At 42.3% G+C, this 25756-nt stretch overlaps 1 protein-coding gene across 2 annotated transcripts in view; it reads right to left on the reverse strand.

Moving 5' to 3' along the window:
- Nucleotides 1-25756, reverse strand: part of Wdfy4 (WDFY family member 4) — a 277867-nt gene that overhangs the window by 211307 nt on the left and 40804 nt on the right. For both annotated transcript variants that reach the window (XM_027947941.3, XM_034636982.2), the window contains exons 5-12: nt 24896-25021; nt 20956-21145; nt 18439-18628; nt 14385-14542; nt 12399-12851; nt 9589-9693; nt 7850-8040; nt 604-1181 (exon numbers count right to left, since the gene is read on the reverse strand). In XM_027947941.3, coding sequence (XP_027803742.3) covers nt 604-1181; nt 7850-8040; nt 9589-9693; nt 12399-12851; nt 14385-14542; nt 18439-18628; nt 20956-21145; nt 24896-25021 — 1991 coding nt within the window. The remainder of the gene's footprint in view (nt 1-603; nt 1182-7849; nt 8041-9588; nt 9694-12398; nt 12852-14384; nt 14543-18438; nt 18629-20955; nt 21146-24895; nt 25022-25756) is intronic.

A 25756-nucleotide genomic window follows, 5' to 3' on the forward strand; every position in this document is an offset into this window, starting at 1 on the left:
TGTTTTACAGATATAAAAGTAAAAGCTTTTTTGCAAGTTTGAACTGGTTGAAGGATCTGGCTTGTGGAAGTAAGAAGAGCAATTACATTTGTTAGGGGGAGTGGAAGCAGCCAGAAAAAACAGGCTGAGTTCCGTGATTGGGATGCACAATGCAGTATGTGTTCTGCCAGTTGAAGGACTTTACCTCAGCCCCTGGCAGTGCTCTGGGGAGGAGATAGGACCTCAGAAGGCACAGGCTGCCAGGCACATCCAGAGGGATCTGACCTAAACACCACACACCCAGGAACAAAAATCCCAAAGGAGAAGGTCTCCACTGAGTTCTGCCCTTGGCTTCCAGGCATCCCATAGCCTTGCTGGTTCTCACATGAATCAAGTCTCCTCCAACCCTGAACTGACTTAGATCGAAATTTTCTACCAGCTTCAAGGATAGGGAAACTTGGAGTCAGAGCTAATTTGATTTAAAGAAAAGTCACATGACATTTCCATCCACCCAACTCTATCTGACTTCCTACCTACTACACCTGCGCATGATGTTTGAGTGAGAAACAAATGGGGGACAGCGATACTTTCATAACTCCATGGCAAAAGGCACTGAAGTTCTACCTCTCCTCTGGGTCCAGCCACTTGAAGTTGCCCTGGAGGTTGCTGATGGCGTTTCCCTTCTGAACATCCACAACTGACTCTTGCCCAGCCCTCAGGGAGTCCTTCAAGTCCCTGCGCAGGTGGAGGGTACCACTGGCCATGCTGTCCAAAAAACTGAAGATCTGGAGGCATCTCTGAATCCTGGGTGGGAGTGGGCAGCGGGAGGAAAAGGCAGCACTCAGGAAATCAGCAAATGGCCTGGCCTTGGTATCAGACCAAGAGTGTCGAGAGGGTCCTTCTTCTACCAGGACCCCAAAACAGCCCAGCAAGTAGAGGTCCTCAGCCAGCTTCTCAAAAAGCCCATTCCTCCTAAAGAAGTCACTGTTGACAGGGTCCAGGTGCAGTGCTGCAGACACAGCACAGAGGGTATGCAGCACCAGTTCCAGTGTCTGGCTGGGGGTCACAGTCCCCCATGCCTGCAGTGGAGGCTCATGGAGAGACCCCTCTAGATCAGACAGCAGGGACAGCAGCCCGTTGAACCCACTGGAGACTCTGAATGCAGCCCGACCTTTGGGGGTCTCTAGGATCCGGAGAAGAGACTAAAACAGCAAAGAGATAAAAATTAGTGAACTTCAAGAGGCAGTTAACACTGAGCTCATGCACATCTGCTCCGAAGCATCCCATGCACTCTGTCCTGATGCTAAACATCAGAAGTCATAGGAGCCATATGAAGGATGTTCTCAAATACTGAGATATCTCTTTTATTCCTCTTATTCTTAGATTTAAGTTTCCCATAAGTGCCTTTTTTCAAAGAGCTCCCCTTGAAACCTGTGCTGATAGGGTTTATCTAACTCTCTGGCTTATATGCATCTCCACCCAAAAAGCTCTCTGATCCCTAGTTCACACTTATCCTAGGCCCCCCCAATCCCCTCTTATTCCCCCAATGAAACCACTTTTACACTACTTCATTTGCTAGAAATGGTCTCAGCTCTCTCCCAGACAGGATAACCACGAGATTGGGAACCACATCTGGCTTATTCACTGCTATGGAACACGGTGCAAACTTAATAACTACTCCCTGCATGAATGGGAACCAACACCATCTCTTTCATGGGAGCTACAATGAAATCCTAAAGAAGCAGTTCATTATTCTCCCTCTGTGGGCAAGCAGGGATGCATCTGTTAAATGATGATATAAAAGCTCATCTTTTCATATCATCTACTTAAAAGATGATATGAAAAGATGAGCTTTCAAGTAGAGAAGGGAAACCCTCAATGAAACAAAATACAGAGGTACCCCATATAGAATAGACCATGTGTGGAGAAAGAATTTAAAGTACTCCAAGTATATTCAGTAAAATCCCTCACCCTCCAGATGGATGAGACTTCTAATGGTCAGATAAATGTTTATTTCTTCCTAAAATCAAATTTTTGCTGAGCCCTTCCAATGCACCATTCATTGCTGCCAGTGTGTGGTTTACACTAGGTATTCAATATACCTTTTTGAAAGGCAGGCAGGCAGGTGGCCAGGTGGGCTATTTTTAAGCAGTGCTCACTCTGAGCTAACTTCACACATTAAAGTGAAGAATGTATGGGCAACTTTAGATAAATACTAAAAGCCTGTAGTTTGGTATTTATTGATTAATCACACAAATTTTAGAGGGCCCCATCTAAAACCCGGGCATTTCAGGCACGTTTCCTGGAGAGTGGAGGGTCCTTGTGGTTCCTTTAATAGACTCAGGAGAGATATTTGAGTATTTTATCCTTTCAAATATTTAATGCTGCGGGAAACAAGAAAGGGGACAATCTGGAGTCAATCCAGGATGCTTGAGATAAGGCTCAAAGAGAAAAAAAGGAGAAACTCCAAATTTGGGGGAAGGTGACACTGTGACTTCAGTGCATGTTTTTACTTGACACATGGAAGTCAGCAGGCAAAGAAGAAACGGGAAGCTCAGGAAAAAAAGGAGAAAACAGTCTTAAAACTCTCCTACATAGAAGGTCAAATAGAAACTTAGTAAAGTTATAAGTAATGATTAAAGGTGAAACCATGCACTTTTGATGGGAAAGGTAACTTTCCAGCTGCATCTCTAAAATGCTGGTACCCTAACCTAACAGGAGTTTCTCCCTGTAACAATATAATGGGTGCTCCCGTCACTCAAATTTTGTTGTTTAAAGTGATATTTCATTACAAGAATACCAAGCAGCTTTTTGGGTAGTCAATCCCATGTGTGAGCTAAAACAACATGAGCCTGGATCATGCTGATGCACACAGATGAGAATTCTCTCAAAGACTCTCAAAAAAAAAATTCTCTCAAAGACTCTCAAAAAGTGGTCAAGATCCACTTAATATACTTCGACTACCCAATCTATGACATTTCAAGAAATCAAAAAACAAAATTAATATTATAGTAACTAGGAAAATCTATGAAAGGCCAAATTCCACAGTTTTGTTCAAAATGGATAAATAATATAAAATGAGAAAGAAATATTTATCTTTACCAATATGGGATGATAGATCATTTCCCAGTTAGAGAAAACATCTGTCATGTGGTGGTTAGATCAATGATAATCCACCACAGCAAAGAAGGACCAGTATGGGGAAATCAGTTGCCATTTTGGAATTTGAAAAAAAGAGTTAGCATCAGAGCCACCCACCAAAGGAGATTCAAATCAGAGTCATGGGATAGACTTCAGGTAAATGGACTTTCCATACTGCCAGAAAGATGGAGGCAAAAATAAAATATGAAGGATGTGGCAATGACAGTGCTTTCTCCTTGTGGTGAGAATATGCCCTCACATTGTGAATTTGGCTCAAAATCCAGGAAAGATTGGCATTTGTAGACATGTCCTTAAAGACAAAAATTAAGATTGCTAGAGCAAAGTTCTTTCAGAAACGGTGATGCTCAGAAAATGTAAAAGCCTATGGCGAGCACTAAGCAAGGCTTTTCTGTATGTAGACAGTCACCACAGCCACTTGCTTCCACCCCACACTCCTCACCCTGAGGAGCCTGGGGCTGTGAGAGGCCAAGGCAGACACCACATCTGTACTGCCAGGCATGCACAACTCTCTCCTAATAAAGAATTATTTCTTCAGCTGAGCAGGAAACTCACTATAATGTTGAAGCTCGTGAAGGTTTGGTCACTTTCCTTCCAAATGATGACTTACATGGTGGAAGGAACACTGCTGAACTATACGCAGTGTTTGAAACTATATACATTGTTTGAAACTGAGCTTGTGCCTGGTCACAGGACACAGGCCACCAAAAATAAATCAATCACAAAGACATTGGTAAATTTAAAGCTGTACGATTCTAAACAGTCTCAATTCAATTGAGAGTTTTTGATGGCTCTTAAGACAACTAGGAGGTTGGTTTCAAGCACTGGAATGAATGGAGCTCTTCAGTTTATCCCATGACACATGACAAAACATACCAAAAAGGAGAATGATTCAAAAACAAAACTAATCAGATTATAGCCAATTGTCTGAGTGCTTCATGACCACTGAAAGCCCACTCTTCTCTCCAGAAACCACCTTCCAATTGTCCAAATTGATGTCTGATATTGCTTAGAAGGATTCCATCCTTCTAAGAGTGTTGAAAACAGATATATTTTTAAGAGACACAACCCGATAATAGTCCTCATCATGATCTGTGTCTCTCAAAGGGACTGTCACCTGTAACTCCTAGCTGGTTGTTTTCTTTTCTGCTTGGGAGGGGGAAAAGGAAGGAATGGGCTGTCCTTAATTGTTGCTTTGTTTGATTTATTAAATTCAGAGTCATTATCTAAAATGGGGGTAATCTCATTAGAACGTAGACTGTTCTATTATTTCTTGGGATGGGGTTAATTTCATATTTGCAGAGTCATAAAGTAAAGAGTTCAAAATCCAATTACAAAGGCTTAATTTCATAGCAACTAAAGAGAAACATTTCTATCATAAAGGAAAATAAATACTTCGCTACTTCGGGAAACGATTTGTCAGGAACTGGGGGCCTAGGAGGAGGGTCTCCATTACTGTCATTCAACTTTACATGATAATGCATCACATAGGGTTTCCAGTCGGTGGAAGGGAGTAAATTTAATCAGCTGAAGTCAAAGTAATCAGGCTAGGGTTGACACATTTCAAGAAAGGTCAGCGTTAAGCACATTTTCTCATCCTTAACTCAGTTACCATGTCATCGTCTCTGAGTTAGTATTCCTCCAGCTTGAATCTATAAAATGGATGTCTGCTGCAAAGCGCTAACTATGTTAGGACTAACAGGATTTATTTCACATTCTATTATTTGTTATTCCTCATAATTTTCCATGTGTCATGCTGGAAGACTGGTGAGGTAATGTGATTAAAGCTCAGAGTTGAACAGCTAAATGTATATTAGCAAATCAATCTGAATTTGTGCATAACCCAATCAAGGTCCCACCGGCCATGGAGAGGAAATTCATTTGCCTACATTATTCCTTAACTCAGTTATCATTTGGGAGAATTGGTGGTGCAGTCACATGTGACTTCAGTGTTGGTATGGAAGCACCACTGGATTTTGGAAACATCTGCCCTGAATTGGTCTTCTCCAGAGTGGCTGGCAGATTTTGCCACAAGGAAGGGACACTGGAACAATGCCATGTTGGGAATGCATTTCAGAGGTAGCAACCCTTTACCACCAACCCCTTTGTATTTGTATACGCCAGCATTTCCCCCTCATCCTCTGTCTGACCCACTCTGTGGATAGTACCTGTGGGCATAGCCAGGCCTTAGCTTCTAGCAAAGGAGATATAGCCAGAAGGAGTTCATTTCAAATCTTTGCTCCCAAAGTTCCAAGGGATTCCCAAGATGATTGAGAAACAATTGCAGATCCCACATCAGATTCCATCAAACATTCACTAGATACTCATGTTACTCAGTGGTAGGCAAATCTGGGATAGGCTCGGGGGGCCCATCCTGCTCCACTGCTTACTGGAGCAGCAATGTGTTAACAGCCCTAGTCCTCAGAGGGCAATGGCAGCTCCTGGGGCCTCCCAACTGCCCAGCAGTGACTTGGTACATGGGGAGAAGATGGCACATTGAGCACAGGCTATGATTTTGTTAAATAAGCTCTCTGAGCATTCGTTCTTATGTGCTCTCTTAATAGTGTGATTCTGAAATGATATTGAATCTGTAAAACACCATAATGGCTTTACATTGCTAATTCTAGAAATTCAGTCCATTACCCAAGGGCTAACACTCCAATAAGAAGCCTCTGGGCTATTGAGTAAACAAGATGAACTCTCCAAGAGCAAAGCAGAGCACTTCTTCTGTATTAGACACAAAAATGCTTTTATTCTCCAAACAAAGTAAAAGAGAAATTTTTTTCTTCTCTGAATCTGTTTGACTTTCAATATGAAAGTGTCAAAAACGATTGTTCACCCTGTCAAAAGCCACAGTCCTGACTGCTCTCATGGTACTTTTCCTTTTCCTGTAAGAACACATAAAATAAAACTGAACACAGACATGAGGAGGAAATGAGATAAACAGCCTGCCAAGGTGGGAAAATCACTCATTTTTCAGTTGCTAGTCTTGAATTCAGACTAACTTCAACACTTACAGTAATTATCAATGAAGTGCTCTATCTAGACTCTCTCTGCCTATAACACTGGAAAACGGGGCCACCTGAATCTAAGGTCTTTCCCAGCACTAAATTTTCATCAACTCTTTTTGTTTTGTTTTGTTTTTGCTTTATGATGCCCCTACTTCACAAAATCACTGGGCTGTTCCAAAAGATATTTAACTTTCCTTTTTTGCTTCATAGAAATCACTGCCACTGATTTTTTTTTTTTTCCATGTAGTGAAATCATTGTTTGGGTTCCTGTTATCTGTGAAGCACATGATAGTCATGTTCACAATGTCACTTTTATGAGTCACTCATTGCTTCGGCCAAGCCAACCCCTGCAGGCTTAGGCCCTGTGAACAGGCAAAGTTCACACCAATGTCTGATATTGGCTCTGCAGAGAAACAAAGTATGTCAAATGATTCAAACACCATCCTCTACGTGTTCAGAAAGGTTTTGTCCAGAGACATCCATAAGTAAGCTAGATTGATGGTTTACTAAATTTTGGGAGTCAGAGAAGTTTGTACTTTTTTTTTTAATTCACCAAAAATTGGGTATGACATTCTAAGAAAACATAAGCATGTGCTTCATTTGGGATTGTGCTACATATACATGTGAGAAGTCCAGGTCCACTCCCCAAGGGATATTTACATTTATTTCTGCTCTGTCCCCAAATAGAATAAAACCAAAGAAAAGAGAATTTTTTTAAAAAAAGTATAAATCCATAAACATTAAAGAAGTGAAGGAAAGAAATGGTAACAAAATTGTGAGAGCCATAAGACAGAATAGTAGGGTTAGTATTTTGTTATATTTCTTTAACTAAATTAAGGTAATTTGTTAATTATTAGCAATATCATAAAAACATATACTCCTCTGTTATCCAAATGTTACAACCAAGTCTCATTTGTCCCCATGTACCTGCTGCTCCCACACCTTTCACTGCCTTTTGCTCCCTTTATCTCTTCTGAGAGCTTTCCTCAAACAGGTAAAGCAGAGCTGATCTCCCTTACTTTTCTTTTTCATAGCAGGCTGTGCCCAATGGCTAACCAAGGCATCTACCACACTATAATACAACCCATGCTCACTTATTATGAGCACTCTTCTCTGAGCTCCCACAGGCCCAGGTTAGTATTTCATTCTATTGTATATCCAGGCATTCTGTATCAGGCCTGGTAATTGATAGATGCTCAGTAAGTAGAGTCAACAAGGCAGTTGTTTAACCACCAATGATTTGAGCTCCACTTTCACAGTTTACAATGTTGCTGGGAACCAGCTGCCTACATGGGGACTACATTTCCTGGAACCCCTGACATTCAAGTGAGTCCTCTCCAAAGTTCTGTCCATAGAAAATTAGACAGAAATTAACACATGGCAGTTCCAGGTCTGAATGAAAATGCCTTCTGCATTTTCCATGGTAGTTCTTCCCTTGTGTGCTAGCTGAGTTAGAAGGCCAGGTGTCAGCTGTGCCTGAATGGCAGCCACAATCATTGATTGGATTCTATGCAAAAAGGAAAGTCTAATGTATCAGACAACTGAGGATGTGAGATTTATTTGTTATAGCAGCTAACACTGCCTAACACAATGCACTACCTAATATAGTGGCCAACTAAATGAACCAAAGCCTGAACAAATGTGTATCATTTGGTAAATACCTATAGAAAAGCCAATCACAAAAAGGAACTTGAAATTACCTTCAGGAGGTCCAGTTTTAGCTGCAGCTCCCCCTGAGTGGATGAGCACAAAGCACCAACAATGATGCTCATATACTCTTCAGCATTGATGACTGAGAGCTGCTCCAAGATGCTGAGTGAGGCTCCCCGGTAGCACTCATCGTCCAGGAAGATCTTGATGAAGGGCACCATGCCATGGTCTTTCAGGACAACTGGGGACCAGACAGACAAGATGGGGCTGGAGCATGGAGGCTTGGTACCTCAGTTTCACTCTTAAGGAATGCTTTGTCTTTAAACTCGTTTTGCTACATTTTAAGTATTCTCTTTTGCTTATTGGTATGCCCATTATAAATTAAAATGAAAAAGGAAGAGAGAAAATATGAAGCTGAAAATTTTTAAAAACTGCTTTCTTCATCATTGAGAATCTTATTTTGGGAGGGAAAGTTTTTCATCAATATCTCCATAGGAGATAAGTTTAAGATAGGAGAAATAAGTTCAAGACAACTATAGTTAAGAACAATGTCCTATAGTCTTGTAGGAAAAAAGAGGGAGAAAAAAATGCCTTCTTTTTAGAAACCTAGGTAATGCGAATTTTAACTAGATCTCCCTTGCCCTTTGTTTCCCTATGACTTGATAGTCCAGAGAGTCAATACTCTCTTTTTTCTGCTAAAATTCTTGCAGAAAACAAACTAGAATCTGAGAACATATTTAATTTCTGGGTAGTTTCTTGGGGAGAAAATAAAGGAAACCAAGTTGGTGGTATGCTCTTGTTTAAAAGTAATCCTAAACATTTTTTCTTCCCCAGAATTGATATTTGGAGTAGTTCATGTGGAGTAAAAACTAGGCAGTAACTTGCCCAAACTAATGTGGATTTGAGAAGCTCAAGTCTGTAATGCAGAATTAGTTTAATTGTGGGCTGAGTACTCCCCTACCTGACCATCCCCATGGAGGCTTGCTGAAATGGTAGCTTCCTCAGCTCTACCCTGACTTACTACTAGTTAAATGTCTGAGAGTGAGCTGAGGAATATAAACTTTAGCCCCTCTGGGGAATGTTTTATAGTCTAATGCTAGAGACTTCCCTTTTCTATAATGAAATAATAGCTTTTTACATTTAGGATAGTTAATCTATAAGAACCTCAGATAAAGATACCTAAATCACAGAACACACTGCCCATTGATATGACTGTTGGTATATGTTTAACATTATTTTAAATATATGTATGTATGCATGCATGTGTGTTGCACATACTTTCTTAAAAATATAGAAACAACATGTGATCTTAGAAAGCTAAAAAAAAGTGGAGAGGGGAGTCTGGGGATGGATAGAATTTCTAAGATTACCCTGGCCAGGAGTATGTCCAAATTATATTTCTTAAAAAGGACTAACTTCCTTTAATTGTCTTTACCTCTTTAGCTGTTTCCTTTTCTCTTTTTGGATCTATAGTCATTGTAACAGAATATTAATGGGTTTTACTTGAAAAGAGGGAAGGGGCTCTGTAATTCCCATTAATTTAGAAACTGCTAGATTAAGTACAGTCTCTTTGCTCACCAACCTTATGCATAACCTTAGAGTAAAAAGTGTCAACCAAGATATCTATCAATTTACTTTGGTCACTGAACATCCACCAGCAGATGGACATTATACATAGCATTAGTATTGATTATTCCCTGAATATAACTTTTGAAAATTCATGTAGATAACCAGGAAATAATTAATATTTTACTAAATAATGACAAGGCAAAGTTGGTACCATTCTTACCTGCATTCCGAACTGAGCCTTTCAGAAGTGCGACCACAGTTCTCAGCATCACACAGGTGAGTTCTCTTTCTGGATCCTGAATGCCAGGACTATACTCTTTGTTTCCTATCATATTAAAGAATCAACAAAAATCCAAGTATACATTAACTTCATTAGTTTCTATTCTCTTAAGTAGATGTGAATACAATACTTCTATTATAAGGGAGTGTGAACCCCAATTCTTGAGATATGACACTACTACCCCCAAAAGCAGTGGTTCTCCAATGTGAGCATTATCAGAATCCCCTAGTTGGATTATTGGTAAAATCCAGAACTTCGTGCTGGGTCCCATCCCCAGAGGTTCTGAATTAGTAAGTCTGGGATGAGAGCCTACAAATTTCCTTTCTAATATGTTCCCAGGTGATGCTGATGAGGCGGGTCCACTGATCATGCTTCACTTTAAGAAGCAATGCCTCGCCTTCTTGATTCTCTTTTCACCACTTTTATAGTTCACCATCATCCCTGGGAGAGAGTACAGCTCATACCCAAGCCATTCAGAAGCTCAAGAGATTTGAGGATAAGATATGTCCCCACTAAATCCACAAGGGCAAAACCAGGTTTCTGTTCACCATTGAATCCCAGTACCAGAAAAGTGCCTAAACAAGTGGGAAGCTCAATACATACTTGGAGAATGAATAAATAAATGAGTAAAAAGTATGGCTTATTACCAGGAGACAGAATACCTATGAATAAACAAAGCACAAAGTAAGACTGACTACATTAGCTCGCTAAAAAGCTCAAATTCTCCTAGAAATGCTCATAAGTCTGGGATGAGACTTAGAAGCAAATAGATGACAGAAAGCAATATCAAATTAGAACAAAACAAAAACATTTAAAAACAAAGACTGCAAAGATTTCTCAGTTAAATGCCAAGGAAAGCTAATTTGCTAACTTTATTCATGACCAGATTTAGGGCAAGAAGTTTGCCATGGCTTGAATGTGTCCTCCAAAATTCAAGTGTTAAAAATTTAATTATGCATTAATAATATTTGAAGGTGAGGCTTTTGAGACATAATTAGGTTTAGATGAGGTCATGAGAGTGGAGACCCTGTGATGGGATTAGTGACCTTATCAGAGGAGAATGAGAGATCCAAGAATGGAATGCTGGATCCTTTGTCCTTTGCTGCCCTCCACCATGTTTTGATGGAAAAAGAATGCCTTCACTAGATGCTTGCACCATGATATTGACTTCCTAGCCTCCAGAAGCATGAGCTAAATAAACTCCTATTATTTATAAGTTACCCAGTCTATAGCATTATGTTATAATGATAGAAAAGGGACTAAGACAAAGCTACTAAACAAATAACAAAACTGTCCAGGGCCTGGCCCCAAGGACCAGACACACAAAGCATTCTGGAAGCCCATTGTCCTCAGTCCTGATCAGACTTGAAAATATTCTCAGGACAGGATAGGTCTTTTCTGGCCTCTAAAAGGTGCCCAAGCTCTTCCTGGAGTATCTACCTCAGTCTTCCATGCAACACCATGAAAATGTAGGGATACAGAAATTAACCTTGTCTGAGCACCTGCTATGTACCAGGCACAGCAATGGGGCCTTTTTCTTTAATTCTCAGAAGATTCCTATGATATAGCTATTATCAACATGTTACAGAGAGGGAAGCAAGTCCAAAAAGACAAAGTAACTTTGCTAAGACCTCTCCATTTGTAAGTAATAAGGCCAGGATTGCAGCTCAATCCTTATTATTGTCTGGCTCCAACACCCATGATCTCTCCCTCTGCTTCTTCTCCTCAGATAGACTCAGGAAATAAACAGGCTGATGATGATCTTGGCTTAAGTCTGAAGCAGATTTCCAAAAGCCCCAAAGGCCAGAGAGTCCCCAGGTATTCCTAGCCTGTGCAGTGGGACAAGGAGAGGAGAAAAAGGTGAGGAGAGATAAACAGCCAGGTTCTTGTGTTCTGGGGTCTCTCCTCCAGGCTGATTTCACAGAACAGCAGATGTATACAGATCAAGGAAAAGACAAGAGAAATAGGAAAAGGAAGTTTTGTGCCCTATTTTCCATCTGAAAATCACTGGAGGTAGGGGCTACAGAGTCCCATATACAGGGTCCCCAGCAGGGTATATGGCTGGGAGATGGTAAAGAAATTAAAGGGCCCAACGCCCATTCATATGCACTTCCATGAGGACATAAGGCACCCCAAAGTGTGCCTTATGTCACTTCGGGTTGCTGAAGTTGAGACCCTGGAGTGCAGGGACTGAGGCAAGAGCCAGGGGTACAGCCAAGAAGGCACAAGTGGCTGCCCAACAGGGCACACAAAGTGGTACCAAGACTTGGAGGTCCTGGTGACCCCTCTGCCAGTGGGGAACCATCAGACCAACAGTGTGGAGTGAGCAAGGCCATATCTCAGAAGATCCTTAAAGAGCAGAGCTCTTCCAGAAGCCTAGAGCTCTCCAGCTCCCATTACCCTTTGCATTACTGAAGATCCACAGGTCCCCAGCTATCTCCCATCCACATACCCAGACAGTATCTAGGGTGGGAGATATTTAAAAACCAAGTATACTGGGTTAGTCCCAAGTGCATTCTAAAGTTGTATCCATCCCTTTTCCTTCTCATGGGGAAGACTGGGAAGCCTGCCTACTCTTTGTGATGCCATGTGTCTCAGGGACACCTTCTCTGACCTTCATGATGCCCAGTGCCATAGCCATGCTTACATTCTCTGTCACATCAATGGGTTTTTGGGTTGGCACACAGACCAAGCCTGGCTGATACTGATCCCAGCCCACTTTCCCATCCCTCCCTATTCTGAGGCTGCACCTGACTTCCTCATGATCTTGGCCTGCTTTCTCAGCTGGGCCAGCAGCAAGCCCAACAGCCCTGAGTCCCTGAAGATGTCATTGAAGAGAGGGTCACTGCCAGTGATCTTGAGGATGCTCTGCAGTGCCACAAGGGTACAGGATGGCTCAGGGCTCTCCTTGATCAGACGCTGCACCTTCTGCAGGATCTCATGGGGCACGTAGCACATCTTGAACACCAGTGACTCCAGGAGCTGGAAAAATTGCACCTGCACTGGGGTCGGCTTCAGGGGTACAATCTCCACAAACTGTGAGATGGGCTGCAGGGTCCACTCCAGAAGGAAGAAATTCCGAGGGTTCCAAGCCCACATGGTCTTGATGGCCAACAGGACTTGCGTGCAGAGGACAGCATCATTGGCTTTGTGGAAAACACTCTGCAGAACCTGGAAGGCCTGCAGATTCTTAACACTCACCCCTAAAGATGAAAACAAGAATAATCCTGCAAGTCATTTCTCCCATTAGAAATATGAGCTTGCATTATCATTAGAACACCCTATTTGAAGTTTCTATTTTCTAGGTCTTGTGTATATGCATCTATCAAAATCCAAAAAGGTCATCCATTCAGGATATGAAAAAGGCTGGAGCTGCATCGTCAAAGATTTGTTGGCTAATAGAGCACTCTAACTGTGGCCACTATGAACCAAGATGTTCTAAAACTGTCAAATACACACTGGAGTTCCAAGAGAAAGTTGGAAGAAAAGAAAGCAAACTATCCCATGAAGAGTAATTTGCATTGGCTGCACGTTGAGGTGTTACATTTTGGATATATTGAGATAAATAAAATACATGACCAAAAATAATTTAACCAGTTTCTTCTTATTTGAAATTACATGATTTGACTTACATTGTGTTTCATTGGCCAGAGCTAGTCTGGGAGAATTATTTCCAATTGATTAAAATCAAATGATGACAAAGATGACCAAGCAAAATCAGTTTCATTTCTAGATAAGCCGTTAAAGAATATACCTTCCTAACTCACACGGCCTTTTTCTCCAGCTGAAAAGACAACTCTCATTCTCTCTCATCTAGGAGATGCTTCATCAGAAAGCTCTTTGCCTATAGCCCTCTCTCCTTGGATACCAGAGAAGTTTCTGAAACTGAAATCTCTGGTCCAACATTCTCCTGAACCTTATCCATGTCCCTGTGCATCTGCTGAAGCCCACCCAGTGGCCCTTCTTAAGCTGGCCCCTATGGCTTTTCACTCTTCAGCCTCAGCTCTGCAGCAGCTCCCCCTTCCTCAGACTCACCCAGCTGTTTGAGGCCACATTTTTTTCCGTAGACAGTACTTCCTACCTTTAAAGTCTTCCCTTTCATTTCAATCTGGAACAATCACACTTAGCCTTCAAAACCCCTTCCACCAGGCACCTCTGTGCAGGGTTTCCTTACTGACCCATGGGATGTCACAGCTGTGTCAGATGCATTTGTCAGCCAGTTCTCTAGCAGAATATATTCAGTGTGTGCACAAGGGTCTCTAAAGAGAAGCTTAAGGGAGCAGGTACCTGGCCTGTTCACACTGGCACCTACGTGGCACCCATCTGGTGCCACAATTAACCAATCACATCTCAAAGTACTAAGAAGAGAAGTCACTGACTCTGAGCCTAGGTGGTTGATTCAAGATCATCAGCCTTCATCACAAATATTAGAGTCTCCACCAGGTGGGTGGTGGAATCAGAGAACTCCTCCAATCTTTTCCTTTATTACGCAATATTTCTTCTGAATTCCACACAAAACAAACTTCCTCATTGTAAAAAGCTGTAGTTGCACATCTGAGTAAGTGTATAAAGGGGAGGTTTCAGACTCACAGTTCATTTCCCCAAAGGCTATGTATGGCCATATCAGACTCTCCTACCTTAACAGGTAAACACAGAAAAAGGGGGGACCTGCATAGACTTATCAGGGCACAGCATTGACTCCATTGGGGTTACCCAGAGACACAAGAAGGACCCACCAGAAGTCTCACGATGGAACTTGAAGCCTTCAAGCTGAGGGTAAGTGACACTGTCAAACACCTTCAGCTCTGACCTCCCACAGGTTGTCAGCCACACCACTAGTCCAACAAGCTCCTCCAGGTGGGGGTCCACTTCACCCTGAGTCAGTCCGTCGTACCTGTAGGGACAGATGAGGCCATCTCCCTGCACTTCTTGCATGGAGCAGCCACATTTGTGCATGGTGCTCCTCACAAGGATACAGAGGTAATACAGATCTGTCATATTGGAGAAGACCCCAAAGATCTCAAGCCAGAGGCACCATGTCACCAAAGACAAAGAGAGCATCCTGGATAAATGCTATTATGTTTGCAAACTTCAGCTAAATAAGTGCAACCAGAATACAATAATCTCCTTTTATTGGTGTTTTGCACTCCAAAGTTGCAATTACCCCTGATCAATCATGGCCCTAAAATATTAACTGGAAAGTTCCAGACACAAACCATTCATAAGTTTAAAATACCTTTTCTTAGGGAATATTTTCATATAATTATTCTATTTTAGGATTTGTTATTGCTGTTATACATTTATTGCACCCAATTTATAAATTAAATTTTATCATAAGTATGCATGTACAGGAGAAAAAAATAGTACATCTAGCATTCAGTTGCAGGCATTCACTTGGGATCTTGGAACATATTCCCTGCCCATAAGGAAGAAGTAATATCTAAAGGAACCTGTGAAAAACTACAGCTCTGTTCAGAGAATGACTGCTTTCTAGGCTGGATTCTCAAAAGACATGAGCTTAGAGCATGAGTAAAGAAGGGGCACTTCCAAAATGAGTCAGTATTTCCAAAGAGCAATGAAACATCATGAGAAAGAACTAGGTTTCAGTAGATTTCCTCGTGCTTACCATAAGGTTGAATATTGCTTTGATTTTAGTTACTTATGTACAGGTGAGCTACCTTGCTCTGCTCATGAGGAAGAGCCTCTTCAGTCTCATTTCACCTCTGGAATTTCAACAGGAAAAGGTGCTTGCAGTGTGGCTTCCATTAAAGCAGCGAGGAAAGACAATGAGCTGAAATGGGTACTTCCCCACACCTCCTACAACAGGCTTATTTCTACCTCCTGCCTTCTACAAGAAGTCTGGGAAGAGTTGACCAGTGATTGAGCCAAAGAAATGTGTAGACAATATCATATATACGACCAAAGTGGCCATAGCCAGCTAGTCATGGTCTAGACTAATGTGAAATGTGATGCACCCACAGAGGGACATTTATTCCTAGCATCCCTTTGGAGCAAGGCCCTCAGGTTTTTGCCATTTAATCACATTCCAGTGGAGACTGAACTGAGGGACTTCAGTACCTCTCATCCAAGTCACTCCCTCTAGGTTCAAAACCTTGCTCTGTTGTGAAGTCCAGTGGTAACTTACACCCTAAAGAGGAGAAGCAAAGCAAAGCCCAGAGGAAGACACATCAGAAAGAGAAATTAGGAAAACTATCCCATTCACAATAATCTAAAAAAAAAAAAATAGGAATCAGTCTAACAAAAGAGGTGAAAGACCTCTACAATGAAAACTACAGAACACTAAAGAGAGAAACAACGGAAAGACCTCCCATGATCTTGGATAGACAGAATTAATAGTATCAAAATGTCCATACTACCAAAAGCATTATATAGATTCAATGCCATTCCCATCAAAATTCCAGTGATATTCTTCATGGAAACAGAAAAAGCACACATGAAATTCATCTGGAGAAACAAGAGATCCAAAATAGTGAAAGCAATCTTTAGTGAGAAAAGCGAAGCAGGAGGCATCACAATACCAGACCTAAAATTATATTATACAGCTACATTAGCAAAAACAGCATTGTATTGGCACCAAAACAGGCAAAAATACTAATAGAACAGAATAGAAGACACAGAGACAAACCTACAAAAATACAGTACTTCATACTAGACAAAGGCACCAATAACATACCTCAGAGAAAAGATAGCCTCTTCAACAAATGGTGCTGGGAAAACTGGAAATCCATAAGTAGCAGAATGAAATTTAACCCCTATTTCTCATCCTGCACAAAACTCAGCTGATCATGGTCCTAGGTAACAGATCAGAAACCCTACATACACTAGAAGAAAATGTAGGCCCAACACTCCAACATATCAGCTCAGGAACTGACTTCCTCAACATGACCCCTAAAACTCAAGAAATAAAATCAATAATCAATAAATGAAATGGTATCAAACCAAAAAGCTTCTTCAGAGCAAACAAAACAACCAAGAGTGTGAAGAGAGAGCCTACAGAATGGGAGAAAATCCTTGCTACCTGCACCTCAGACAGGATTATTTTCAGGATATATTTAAAAAACTTTAAAAACACCAAAAACATCCCCAAATAACCCAATCAATAAATGGGCAGAGGAACTGAACAGACACTTTAAAGAATAAGAAATATAGTCAACAAATACATGAAAAAATGTTTAACATCTCTAGCAAAATAGAGAAATGCAAATTAAAACTGAGAATCTATTTCATTTCAGTCAGAATGGCGATTATCAAGAATACAATTAACAATAAATGTTGGCGAGGATGTTGGGAAAAGGGTACACTCATATATTGCTAGTGGGACTGCAAATTGGTGCAATCACTATGGAAAGCAATATTGAGATTCCTCAGAAAACTTGGAATGGAAACACAATTTGACCCTGGTATTCCACTCCTCAGGTTATACCCAAATGACTAAAAATTAGCATACTATAATGATGCAGCCCCATCAATGTTTATAGCACCTCAATTCACAATAGCTAAGCTGTGGAACTAACCTAGGTGCCCTTCAATAGATGAGTGGATAAAGAAAATGTGGTATATATACACAATGGAGTATTACTTAGCCATAAAGAAGAATGACTTTATGACGCTTACCAGCAAATGGATGAATCTGGAGACTACCATGCTAAGTGAAATAAGCCAGTCCCAAAAAACCAAAGGTCGAATGTTTTCTCTGATAGGTGGAAGCTAACCCACAAGAAACAAATAATCAAAGTGAGGGGACAATAGAAGTGCAATATATTAGGCAATGGGGAATGGAGAGGAGGGAGCGAGATAAGCAAAGGGAAGACAGTAGAAGGAATCTGACATAGTTTTGCCATGTTCATATGTGAAAACAACACAGTGAATCCCGCCACCATATACATCCATAAGAAAGGAACTCTAATTAGAATAAAATATAGTCCATGTTTGTATAATTATATCAAAATGAACTATGTATAACTAAAAAGAACAAATAAATTTACGGAAAAAAAAAAAAGCTTGAACCATCAAGAATTTCCTTGATTTCTATTGCTTGCTCTTTCTAATCTCTAGGCACAACCTGAAGATGATACAGCAAGTCAGAGTGGAAGACACTATCCCAGACCCAGCTGGACAATGTTTTTATTTGGTTTTCCCAAAGTTTAAGGACCTGGGAAAGAAGTAGTTCATTTGGGACTACATCCCAGAAAAACACAGTAGGGGAGAAGCCACACAAGGCAGGGGAGCACAAGAAGCCAGTGTGAGAGCATTATGAGCCAGAACCTCGCTGGGCAACTGCAGTCAGTCCTTCTGGGTAACTCACAGAGTGCAAAGCTTTCCCACCCAAGGGCACTTTTGCTGAGTATTTACCTATCAGCTCCTGTCAATCATTGGTCAAGAGCTGCCCCTGCAGGGTGTCAACTCCTACACATGTCCAGCCATCCAAGAACACCGGCAGGGAAGCTGACAACAGCCCCAGAAAGCCCCCAACATAGACATGTGGGCTCTGACAGGTGAGAGGCAGGCCAATAGCATGACACCAAGCAGACTTGAAAAACTTACCACTGTTACCCATGAATTTTGTAAAGAAGTGGTCACCACCTCAGTCTGCATGTTGGGTTATTTTGCTGTGAGGGGTCTCTCTGGTCATGCTCCAGGGAGTTTTGCACTTCAGAAGACATGCTGAGGGGCTTCAATAACTGGCTTCCACACTAGCATCCCAGATGATTCTAAGGACCATGGCAGGGATGTTCCCATTTCTACCCACCACCAGGCATAGGCACTTACCGTAATAATACCTTGAGTAACAGAGGGTAGCCCTCCCCGTTTTCAAACTCCAGGAGCAGAGCTGAGGAGATGGGGTAGGAGTCCTTCACAAAGCCCAAGATGAGGTTCACAGCTTCGCTCACCTCAGGAGGTGGGAGAGTGTCTGCCAGCCTCGAGAGGTTCTGAACTGAGAGCCGGACACAGTCAGCAGCTGTAGGAGGGAAGCACAGCACTGCTGAGCCCAGAGGCAAGAGCTAGGCTGCTATAGTCTTTCCCTATCCCCGCCACCCCCCTCCACTTTAAACTGGATGTCAAGACGTGAGTGAGATTGAATCCAGAACATGTCCTACTGACTCTTGGTTTAAAGAGAAGCTTCCCCCATGGGAAGGGCCATCATGAAAGCCAAATCCTGCAGGCCAAGCAGGTGACACAGAAAAGGAGGGAAGAATTTTAGCCCCCTGTTCCTCTTTCCCAGCATACAGGAAAGTCCAGGTCCCTGAGGAACAAGATACAAGACACAAGATCCAAGTGTCCTGGAAGACCTGAAGGAAACAGTGTTGGGAGCCGAGTGTGGAGAGCTGAGCAGGAATTAGCTTGATTAAAAGTGAGGGAAGGATAGGTGAATACATGAAGAGGCAGAGAGGGAAAGGATGTGTGTTTCAGGTAGTGAAGAAGCCATGGGATTAGAGCAGAGCTGTGAAGGCCACAGGGGAGAAGGAAGATGGCTCAACACATGAGGGACTGGGCATGAGTCAGAAAAGAGAGGCCTTCAGACTTGCATCTGAATGGATCCCTGTTTTCAGGGATGTCTCACTGAATGGAAACTCTTCTGAGTGCTGAAAGCCACACCAGTTGAACATGAGATAATGCATGCTTGACCTCTGAGCAGTGAGGACTCAGAAGCACCTCAAGTTTGCACATTGGGCAGAAAAGCCCCAAGAGTTGCTGCTGTGTCAGGGAACTGCCAGACCAGCCTTCCCCTCCTGACAAAGTCCTGGCCCCTAAGCCCACAGAAGCCAACAATTCCCTTAAAAAAGTTCTGGTCTTAGTGCTCTGGGTGGCAGGCTCCCCACTTAGGTGAAATCTTCTTGAGTGGTTGTTGTCTTAGGCAGCAGAGGACAACATAGTCAGAGACAACCCCCGCCCAAGATCCCCAAGTCCCACAACCTTTTCTCAGCTACTTAGACTCTAGCTGGTGAGGAGGACCAAGAGAGACTGAGTTATTGAGACACAGCTTAGCCCTCCACTGTTAACACTGGGCTCTGGCTTCACAGAGAGCTTTGAATCTCCAAACTAGGATGACATGTCCTATACGAACTCTGTTACAGTCAGAACATATGCTTGTTGGACTTTCCTGGTTCTCACCATCTAATGCCACCTATTGTAGGAGACCCCAGAAAGAAAACAAATCATAGAACAGGAGTTTGTGAATATGTAAGTGATATTAGCAGCTTGAGACCCTAACTTGCTTCTAAAGAGTCCATACCTGCAGGTCAACCCAAAGGAAGGGCTGTCATGTTCCCAGCGTGGCTGCTGTGCTCAGCTGCTGGAACTGAGAAAATGTTGCTTGGTGGGTGGGAGGTGAGCTAAGGTGAACCTTCCTCAAAATGTCCTCCTTGGAACTAGCCTATGGAGGTTCCCTCTCTGCCCTATGAGGGGCCAGCCACTGAGATGAGGCCTATACCTTGCCCTGACATGCTAGGAGTCACAGTGGTCTCCTTGCTTCTTAGCATTGTCTAGGTCCTTGGATGTTAGATAATGCTAAGGGGAGGCCCTTAGGATTTCTACTAGATTTAGCTTCTGCAACATCTTGCCTTTGATCAAACCCAAGCAATGATGATGGGATGCTGAGACCAATGCAGCATCCATTTTATATATATTTTATACACACACACACACACACACACACACACACACCAAGCACTGTCTAAACATTTTCTGTGTGTCAACTCACTGAAGAATCACAAGAACCCAAGGAGATTATGTATTCTTATACCCATTTTATAGATGAGAGAACTGAGGCACCCAAGGGGTTGAATGCCTGAGGTCATTCAGAAGAGCTAGAGTCTACACACCCTGACTAGCTGGTTCCAGAGTCTATGACCTTCACCCCAACATGTGCTCCCCAAACCAGAAACTGAGGTGCTATCATCAGACATCTCTAAGTTTAAAAGTAGATCTTCACAAGGTCTTCTATCACTTTTAATCTTCACTTTCTTAATCTCCAAAATTCATCTCAAAAAAACAAATGAGATAGTATACAAATGATCCCATTAAGTGTTTGTTTGATAGTATGAGCATGGTGAATGAAATCCCCTTTCCCCCCTCCTCTAATGGAGCATCAAGATGAACAATACAATCACTTTCACAAATGGAGCCAAGTATTATTGAACCATCCACAAGGCATATCTGTCCATTCACCTCTTCTTTGGTCCTGAAATTTATTCTGATATCACAGGAACATCTCAGGGCCTCACTGTAGAAAGTGGGCCCTAAGTCTTTACTCCAAGAGTTCGAAGAAAGTCTCCTGGGACCTACCCTGGAGGTATTGGATGATACTGGGGCTTTGAGCCCTGGAGATTGCCTTCAGCACACAGAAGGTGGGCTCTTTCCAGAAGTAGCAGCTGTGTTCCCGAAGACAGGTGGTGGCAATCAGTAGAGACTGAAGTTCACATCCTGAAAGAAATCCTTCTAGACCCTGAGACTCACTGCAAATGTTGAGTAACATCTGAAAGGAAAAAAAAGGAAGGAAGGAAGGAAAGAAGGTGAAAAAAAAAGAAAAGAAAAATGAAGAAAAGTCTTGTTAGAAAGACTCCCTTCTACGACTGATTTGCTCCCTGCTTCTGTGGAGCATTGATGAGCATGTTTCAGCAGAAAGGACTAGATTGTATGTATGGTCAATCTCTGTTGTTGACCAGCCTGGTCAACACAGCCAGCTAGGGAAGGGGGCATGGCTGTGGCTCAAGTCTGAATGTTAAATCCCTACACAAGTGATTGCTATGTTTTCCAAATCAGGATATAGTAGGCGCTTTATCCATGGGTGATGCATTCCAAGATATCATCCAGACACCTTAAACCCTGTATAGTATTAAACCTTACATATACAGTTGGCCCTCTGTATCTGTGGGTTCCTATCCATGGATTCAACCAAACAAGGATAGAAAATATATGGGAAAAATATTGCATCTGAAATGCAAATGTACAATTTTTTTCTTGTTGTTATTCCCTAAAAACATAGCATAATAAGTACTTATGTAATGTTTGCATTGTTAGGTATTATAAGTAACTTTGAGATGATTGCAGGCATAGAGAAAGTGTGCTTAGGTTATGTGAAAATGCTATGCCATTTTCTATAAGATACCCAAGCACCTACAGACTTTGGAATCCATGGAGAGTTCTAGAACCAACCCCCTAAGGATACCAAGGGACCACAGTACTACACTTTTTCCTATGCATATAGGCTTATAGTAAAGTTTAATTTATAATTTAGGTACAGTAAAAAATAAATAATAGGGGCTGGGGAGGTGGCTCAAGCGGTAGGGCGCTCGCCTGGCATGCGTGCGGCCCAGGTTCGATCCTCAGCACCACATACAAACAAAGATGTTGTGTCCGCCAATAACTAAAAAATAAATATTAAAAAATTCTCTCTCTCTCTCTCTCTCACTCTCTCTTTAAAAAAATAAAAATAAATAAATAAATAATAATAACTAATAATGAAGTAGAACAAACTGTAGAAATGTACTGTAATAAAAGTTACTTAAAACATGAATTGTTTGTGTATGGAATTTTTCCTTATATTTTCAGACCAAAGTTGACTACAAGTAACTGAAACCATACAAGGGGAAACTCCTGTAACAGAGAAGTGATTAACTTCAGGGTCTTTTATATGGAAATACAGAAAAATTCCATCAACAATTAAGGGATAGAGTTAACAGGACCTGACCATTTAAAAAGAGAGGTGTTCCAGAATTCCTCGTTGACACTCTACTCTGAAAGATCACAAAAGCTAGTTATCCTTTAACTCTAAATTAAGCTCCTTTTCCCTGCTAATCCAGTCTCCAAATGGTTAGCAGAGGGACTTCCCATATCTTCCTGTCCACTTGGGATAAAATCCAAAACCCTAGTTTGGATCTCAGAGTCCTGAATGAACCAGGCCTGTCTCCTCTCTCACTATCAAGTGCAGCTCTCCCTTGAGCTCTCAATGGTCTGATGGGACCTCCTTCCAGCTTGGCAAATATTGCAAGCCTCTTCCAGTAGGATGAATGCGATAGCCCCTGCCAGCTCCATGATAGAGCAGTCATGGGGCTGGGCTACAGAGCCTAATACCAGGCAAGTGACCAAAGTTCTCACCTTGGGCCTGGATGACCATTTCTCTGTTCCTCTTACCTCTCTCCTCCCGGCTTTCCTCCACCCCAAATGGGCAAGGCTACATTCCGATTTCTGTCAAGGGTCAGTCAGCTCTCTGGTTAAATGGCATGTCCTCAGAAGAGTCTCCACTGATGCATTCTACACTAAAATCAGTCCTCTGTCATCATTCCCCACACAACTCCAACCTTCCCTTCATAACACTTACAAAAATGGGTTGCTTTCCCCACCCCATTTGACCCCCCAACTTTTCTGTCACCCATGGGAGTAAATATTCTGTGCTTGCCACAAAAAACCATAGGTCTGGAATAGAGCTGTACCCAGAAGGCACGCTGAACATTTCAGTAAATGAAGAAATGAAAAGTCTTGAGGTATGTATGCATAGTCTGTCACCAGTGGCTTGCATTCATCTAAAGGACCTTGAAGCCACACTAGTTCCCTGCAGAGCATGTAAAAGTCATGCAGTAGATTTGCTAAAGTGCCCAGTGCAGCATCCTGGCCACCACTCAGAATAGGATTCATATTTCGGCAAATGAGGCCTAACTTTCAACAAATACAGGTTAAGGAATAACCAGCATCAGTAAAATCTGCCAGAACACATGCAATGCTCTCCAGTAAAGTTGGTTAAACTTTGAGAATTGGTCCAAAGCATATGAACACACATTGGAAATCTACTGAAAAGTCATAAGAACCTGCTTTGTGTGAGCTGCTGCCCCAGGCACTGAACACACCAAGACACATGTTCCTCCCCACCATCCCCCTGCTCAGACAGAAGCACAGAAAGAGCTTCTGAAGAACTCAGCATCTCAGAAGCTGAGAAAGCAGAACCTGTCAGGAAGGGAGCAGGGGATGGAGGGGAGAAGTTAAGAAGCATGGGAAAGACAGGAAATGACAAGAAGAAACCACTGGATGCTCAGTGGCCTGAGCCATCTTCTGAGAGGAGGGAAGGAAGTGACATCACAGAATAGTTAGAAGTGTAACTGAGGGAACTCAAACCAGACCCCCGAACACCAGCCCTAGCCCCATCCACATCTTCTGTGACCCATAATCAACAATTATTCACAGTTCCTTAGTCTACATCCTAGGATGGTAGAGAAGGCCATGGAGGTGACCCCCGTGAGACTCACGGAGAGGCAGGCAGATGGTTAGTACAGTCACGCACGGCATTAGAACATTTTAGTCAAGAGTGGACACAATGTACAACATTGGTCCCATGAGACTATGATAGAACTGAAAAATTCCTGTTGCCTAGTGACATCATAATAACATCCTAGCACAAGGCATTACTCATATGTTTATGATGATGCTGGTGTAAACACACACTTTGCATTTGCCAATTAAATAAAATTATGGCACATACAAATTTATACAATACAAAACTCTTGATCATGATGATAAACAACCATTACTAGTATATGCACTTACCATAATACACTTTTTATCATTATTTGAGAGTGTAAAAAGAGTAAAACATTCTTCCCGGTTACACTGACAGCCTCATGCATCTCATGTTTACCACATTTCTTGATTGCATTAAGATGCCACACAGGGAGTGCCTGACCCATGCCATCTAGGCTTGTGTAACTGCACTCTACAGTGTTGGCACAATGATGAAATCCCCTAACCACTCATTTCTTAGAATGTGTCTCCATTGTCAGGTGGCCTACGACTGTACTTGGAAAATGTTGGCTGCTGATGTGTGAGTTGGATTGAGCGTGCTTCTTATCAGAGAGAAAGGTGCCAGATCAAACAGGCTGCAGGTGCCAGGGAGCACCCTCATTCAGGACCCCAGAATGCAGACCAGAGGAAGAATTGGGGAGAGGGGGAGGTGAGCAGAGAAAGGAGAGGAGCCTACATTTCTGGGAGAGCGCAGGGGAGGGGGATGTTGATACAGGGATGCTATAAGGTGGACAGTAAAAGAGAAAACCATTTTTTTCAGCTCCACAGGCATTGCAGAGCAAAAGGGAAGAGGGATGATCTGGGCCTTTGGGATGACAGAGGAACTTGGGAACTAAGGCTAAGACTGACAAAAGTATCTCCCGGAAGCATCTCAGAGTCTGATTCCAAAAGTGAGGTCATGACCTGGGCATGTTGGGTCCCTGATGTCACTCACCTGCACAAACATCCTCTGACCTTGAACATCATTCTCATCCTTTTCCAGAGGAAAGATGAAGAAGAGGTACAGGCACTGGAGGAGGAGGGCTGGAAGTCCAGACTCGGCCACTCTGCCTAGTGTCTCCTGCAAGAGAAGACCACGTGTGACCCCAGATCCAGAGCCCAGACCTGAGTCAGGCCTGCTGCATCTGTGGGGTCCATGGGAAAGTCACTTCTCTCTGGATGCCATGTCCTCATATGTGAAATCATGGGCCCACCTAAGTAGCTGTGAAGGTGAAGTTTATATAGCATTTACTATGTGTTCAATAAATGTTAGCCCTTTTACAAGATGAGGAGGAAGGGAGGAAAGAGAGGGGGTCGGGGGGAGAGACTTAAAATTAGAAACAATGGCTTTCTAGCCAAACATAACTGTTGGTTCTGGGCAGTAGCCCACATAATCTGACTCAAACCTTTTTCTCATAACTACCTAGTATCTCCATACTCTGACTCAAGCTCCTTGAGAGGATTAATTGGTAGTGTGCATGGGACACATCCAGCCTTCACCAAGTAATAGTCACATAGGGTTACAGCCAATAAAGATCAGTCATTAACCACACTAACCCTAGAAGAAATGCATGATCATTCCCATTTCTAAAATTAGAAACAAAACCAAGTAGCAGCAAGTTAAAGTCATTTGTCCATGGCTACACACATTTTATCAATTGAAAAGGAAACATTCAAACCTGAATTTCAGACCCCAAAGTCCATGTTTGGTAAAAGAAGGGAAGACAGGAGAAACAGTCCGTTTTGCAAAAAAGGAAGCCACTGTGGGGATGTGCCAATACCCCTGTGCCTGACTTCCTTCTGCCCAGGATGAGGG

Source organism: Marmota flaviventris, chromosome 4 (genome assembly GCF_047511675.1).
Source record: "Marmota flaviventris isolate mMarFla1 chromosome 4, mMarFla1.hap1, whole genome shotgun sequence".
Taxonomy (NCBI): Eukaryota; Metazoa; Chordata; class Mammalia; order Rodentia; family Sciuridae; genus Marmota; species Marmota flaviventris.